Here is a 4,777-nt window from a genome sequence, read left to right as displayed (position 1 = left end):
TACAAGCTAGGGGTGTGCACGGTTCGGTTCGGTTCGTTTTTTGGGAAAAATCAAAACCAAAACCGAAATGTCAGTTTTTGGCTTTTTAAAACCGTTCGGTTTTGGTTTTTTTGGCTTCGGTATTTTCGGTTTTTATATCGGTTCGGTGTTTTGGTTATTTCGGTTTTTGGAACAAAATTATGTAAGATTCAAAAAAAATATAAAGTATAATTTAAAATCTAAGAATCTTTATTATATGTTACATTTAAGTTATTATAGTTAACTTCTTTAATTAATATTGTTTACATAAACCGAACCTTCTAATCTATTTTTATGTTTCTCTAAAGTTTTTATTAAGACATTTTCTTTTATAACAATTTAAGATCATTTAATTTTTATATAAAATTTTGTTATTTCTTGTAGTTAATAAATAGATCACTTCAATTATAAATAAACATGTAATGTTTTTATTATAAACACTTAAGATTCAAGAATAAAACTAATAATTTCTAGACTAAATTGCACAAATCAACCTTTATGTCATACCTAAACTACACTTCATACCTTTCACTATGAAATCTGCCAATCCCAACCTTTATGTTCATGTTTTGTTACATTCCATAACCTTTACAACTAATAAGGGTTTTCAACAAGATTGAAGTCACTCAAGTTATGTGTTTTGCTGTTGTCGGGGTGATTCAAATTTATTATTACGTAACACTACTAATCGACATTTGGTTATAAGTGTTACTCCCATAAGGCTTTTCAACCACACCTTATTCTCAAAACTGGTGGCTTAGTTGATTGGAACTCCTTTCGGCTCATGAATGAAGTCACTCAAGTTGTGTTTGGGTGATTCAAATTTATTATTTAGTAATACTACGCAATCAACTTATGGTTATGAAAACCCAAGTTATGTGTTCTTTGACTTGATTCATGGTGCCAAGTAAGTCTATAATGTTATGAATTAAATTAGGATTTATTTAATTCTTTGATAATCCTTGTAAGGAATATAAAATGTTGATTTACCAAAATACCTTGTATTACACTATTATATAGCTTGAGTCATGCTAAATGTATAAGTATGGGCATGTGAAATGTCCATGCGAAAAGTGCTCATAGCACTTTTTGCGTGGCACGTGACATTTCACATGCAAAATGGTTACGCTTATTTGGGTTTTCGGTCTTAGTATAAATAGGTGTATTGTGTGTTCATCAGTTAGTTTTTGGTGCTCAAAGTTCTTGTACTCACTTTCATATGTTCAATACAATCAAACTGGGTTTTATTTACATCTTTGTGTGTGTGATTGTTCTCGGATTACTTGTGATTGTATTCCACCTTTCACAAGTGATTGTTGCAATCAGAATTTGATCGCAAATTCATCGTTTAGGACATATAATTGGTATAAGCTCTCGATTTAAAGGGTTGTAAGCTGTTTCTAGTTGATTTTGAGATGCTTACATACGATGTTCGGATTGATTTTGCTTTTTGAGTGGTTATAAAGATGTTCAAAGCTTTTGGTTGAGTTTTTGGATCTGAATTTGCAGATCTATGGTTGGTGTAATATGAGTTATGAGTGAATACGATTGCTCGGTTCACTATTCTACAAGTTTTAATCGGTTGAATTTGTCTAGTTATAAAACTTGATGGCTAAATTCGGGATCAGAGCTATTTTTGGAGGTTTATTCAGTTGAAGATTTTCACTCCAATTGTTGAAGGACGCAAAAGGAACAATCCAGAACATTAATCTTTGAACCTATTAATGTAAATATGCAACATCATATTATTTTCGGGTGTGGTGTTACAAAAACCATCATTAAATATGCATAATATAAATCCGTACACGAATCTCATAATATATACACCATGCTTATTGTATATGCATTGCTCCATATGTATTTGATAGCTTTATTATGTTTATGAATTTATATAGTACTACATTCACGGTGCATAAATCGAGATGCCTTTAGCTTCTACACAAGGAGTTGAATCGGGGCATGGTGTATGAACCTTTAAATAAACTCCTATAAATCAATCTATATGCAGCCTCTGTCAAATGTACTCCATCCCAGCTAACGTATGTATCTGGATCAGCACATGTAGTGGATGATGCAGCACCACATTCAACTGTCTCGTTGAAGTTATATGGTCCTCCTGCACCACAACATGCCTTCAAAGCTCCGTTCAAAAACCCTGTAATTAATATTTACACACCATGATTCTACACATATATTCATACTTAACAAAAAATATCATGGAAAGTTATTTAACGAAAAGTTACCAAATTCTTTTGGGGATCGATAAAGCTGCATGGCAGCATTGTAGTAATCAGCATAAATGATATTGACATGGTGGTAATTAAACTTTCGGATTTTCTCTAATTCCCTTTGGAGTAGTTGATTATGGTACTCTGCAAATTTGTTTAACCAAATGATGCAACCAGTTTTGTTATCATACATCTTGGTATCAGAGTTATTGTACATCGCCAAATAGCTTGATGAGCATCCGATGGGAAAGTTTCCAGGAACAATGATGGTTTTAGCACCAAGTTTAATTACTTCCTGCACGAATTTTTCATAAAGTTGATGATATCTTGTTATCGATCCCACAAACCATTACTAGATAGTATTGCAAATATATATAATTGCTTTGATTATGCTGTATCTTACGTTAACTGCTGCAATGATAGTTTTGATAACAAGAGGAACAAACGACTTGACTTCATTGATGGGTTTACCCGCTCTTAGTTCATGATTGTAGTCATTGCCACCAATCTCACCCATAAGAATTAGTGAATGTTGAAGCAAGTGTTGGCAATCTACCGGAGAAAAATTAGTATAGATTGAATCAGGTAAAGAACAATCATTATGGGCTATTAAAGTACCTGAAGAAGTGGGACATATGGATTGTTTAAACCATTTGAGTTGAACTTGTAAGCTTGCATTGGTAGTTGGATTTGAAACTCCTCTTGCTTCATGAAAAGATGAACTCAAGGCGGTTGCACCCGCCACCGCGTAGTTCACTCCTTGTCGTACTTCTTTCTTTCTAAGATTGCTCTTGTCACCCACATACGGTGGTATCAATGGCAATCCAAGACCTTCAGCTTCACACCCAAAGAAAGAAATTATTTCAATTACTAGGAGTAGATAATAACCAAATATTAATTACGTAAAACCTGCCTTATAAAAACTTTCTAGTTGTTACTTGTATAATTTGATCAAGTTTGTATATTTATACTAGTATTGTTATCATCCATATCTAAGAGCATTTCACTAAAAACAACTATATTTTCTTTCTCATTTCAATTAAATAATATTTTTTTTTATATTTTTATCATTACCTTTTCTCTCTTCTCTACTCACAACCACTTTCAAAATATATTAAAAAATTATAAATGGTGAACAGTGTCCTCCCAAATTTACAGATAAAGAGTAACGGTTTCTCTCCCCTCTACTCACAACCACTTCCAACCACCTACAATCAATTTTCATAATATAAAAAACTCTCTCACAGAATTTAGGAAACTGATTGTGAATGCTCTAACATCTTTTTTTTAAGTTATTATCTTTATCATTAAATTATATTTTTGCTCCATTGTTATTATATTAACAATTTCTAACAAAATTCTCTATAATATCCATAGTTTAAATGGCAAAAAATGAGTGTTTTTTTTTTATATTCACAATTTCTAACATGTTTCCCTTATTTACCATTCAAACTGTTCAAACCGTTTATACCTTGTTGAGTTCACTGAAATTTTGAATTAACTAAGCGATGAAGTTAAATAACATAACATGCTACGGGTTCATATAAAAATGAAGCTCAAAGCAACGCCAAATAATGATTTAAACATGTAATAAGAAATATTAAAAATAGGTAATTAGGTTGGTATTGTTATAATCAAGGTAATATTATATTATGTTTTAGCAAGACAAGATATTACCCAAAGCAAATCCAGCTTGATCATATCAAACATCTGGCTAGCTAGTTACAAATTTAGGTAAATGTTGTATGGAATGGTTGGTACCTATGAAGTCAATAATGAGGCGGCCATTGGAGCAGCGACCAGTGGGTTTATGAAAGAAAGTTTCTCCATAAGGTGGGAATAAAAAATGCGGTGGCTCGCTGTGATGAATAGCGACTAGATTTTTAATGTTGCCTGTGTCTGCTAGTGAGTTGCCAAAGCTGATGATGGAAGTATAATTGCACTCATAAGCATACGAGATCCTAGACATAAGTAACAATATTGCAAAGCAAATGGAAATGGCCATTGATAACTTGAGTTGGTTTCCTGAATCAATATCTATGTATCTATTTATAAGGGAAACTTATCACACATATAGAATTGGTTAAGCTAACGTACCCAAGTCACAAATAGACACGTGTTGGGAGTTTAAACAAATTAACAAGTTTTCTAAAATAATCGAATTCTTTAATTAAGGCCGGTGGGTGTAAAGGTTGACCATCACTTGGTGATGAACCACCACGTAAGGGGCCACGTCAGTGGCGGACCTAGAAATTATTTGCTGGGGGTGCGGATGAGGTGTTCAACCATATTTTCAAGGGGCGCGGTTGGGTTTTTTTGCCTAAAATATACACTAAAATTTTTTTTCAAGGGGTGCGCCCGCCCACCCTGACCACTATGTAGGTCCGCCCCTGGGCCACGTACCAAGAGGTCATCACCTCACCCAAGTGATGAGCCAGGCCTGGGGTGTGCGTAATGAATTTCCTTTTTTTTTGACAAATAATATTAAACATATATAAAAGTAAAATTAAGTTAAATACTAGAATTAATAA

At 33.2% G+C, this 4,777-nt stretch overlaps 1 protein-coding gene across 1 annotated transcript; it reads right to left on the bottom strand.

The window, feature by feature from the left end:
- Positions 1-1,749: 1,749 nt before the first annotated feature.
- Positions 1,750-4,253, bottom strand: LOC110944937 (GDSL esterase/lipase At1g28590). The gene is made up of 5 exons (XM_022186584.2): positions 4,008-4,253; positions 2,865-3,083; positions 2,650-2,798; positions 2,262-2,541; positions 1,750-2,173 (listed from the first exon to the last, which is right to left on the bottom strand). The coding sequence occupies exons 1-5, from the start codon at positions 4,249-4,251 to the stop codon at positions 1,947-1,949; spliced, it is 1,119 nt and encodes a 372-aa protein (XP_022042276.1). The 5' UTR covers positions 4,252-4,253; the 3' UTR covers positions 1,750-1,946.
- Between the last annotated feature and the right edge of the window lie 524 nt (positions 4,254-4,777).

The sequence above is a fragment of the Helianthus annuus genome, chromosome 1 (genome assembly GCF_002127325.2).
Source record: "Helianthus annuus cultivar XRQ/B chromosome 1, HanXRQr2.0-SUNRISE, whole genome shotgun sequence".
In the NCBI taxonomy this organism is placed as follows: domain Eukaryota; kingdom Viridiplantae; phylum Streptophyta; class Magnoliopsida; order Asterales; family Asteraceae; genus Helianthus; species Helianthus annuus.
Note: the sequence above shows the minus strand (reverse complement) of the source record. Positions and strands in the feature narration are given on the sequence as shown.

Bases quoted from the DNA above. Each gene is read 5' to 3' on its own strand.
- LOC110944937 (XM_022186584.2), bottom strand. From the start codon at position 4,251: ATGGCCATTTCCATTTGCTTTGCAATATTGTTACTTATGTCTAGGATC. The intron at 3,084-4,007 runs GTACCAACCATT...TTGGGTGTGAAG, and splicing joins CCTCATTATTGACTTCATAG to CTGAAGGTCTTGGATTGCCA. The intron at 2,799-2,864 runs GTACTTTAATAG...TTTCTCCGGTAG, and splicing joins CATATGTCCCACTTCTTCAG to ATTGCCAACACTTGCTTCAA.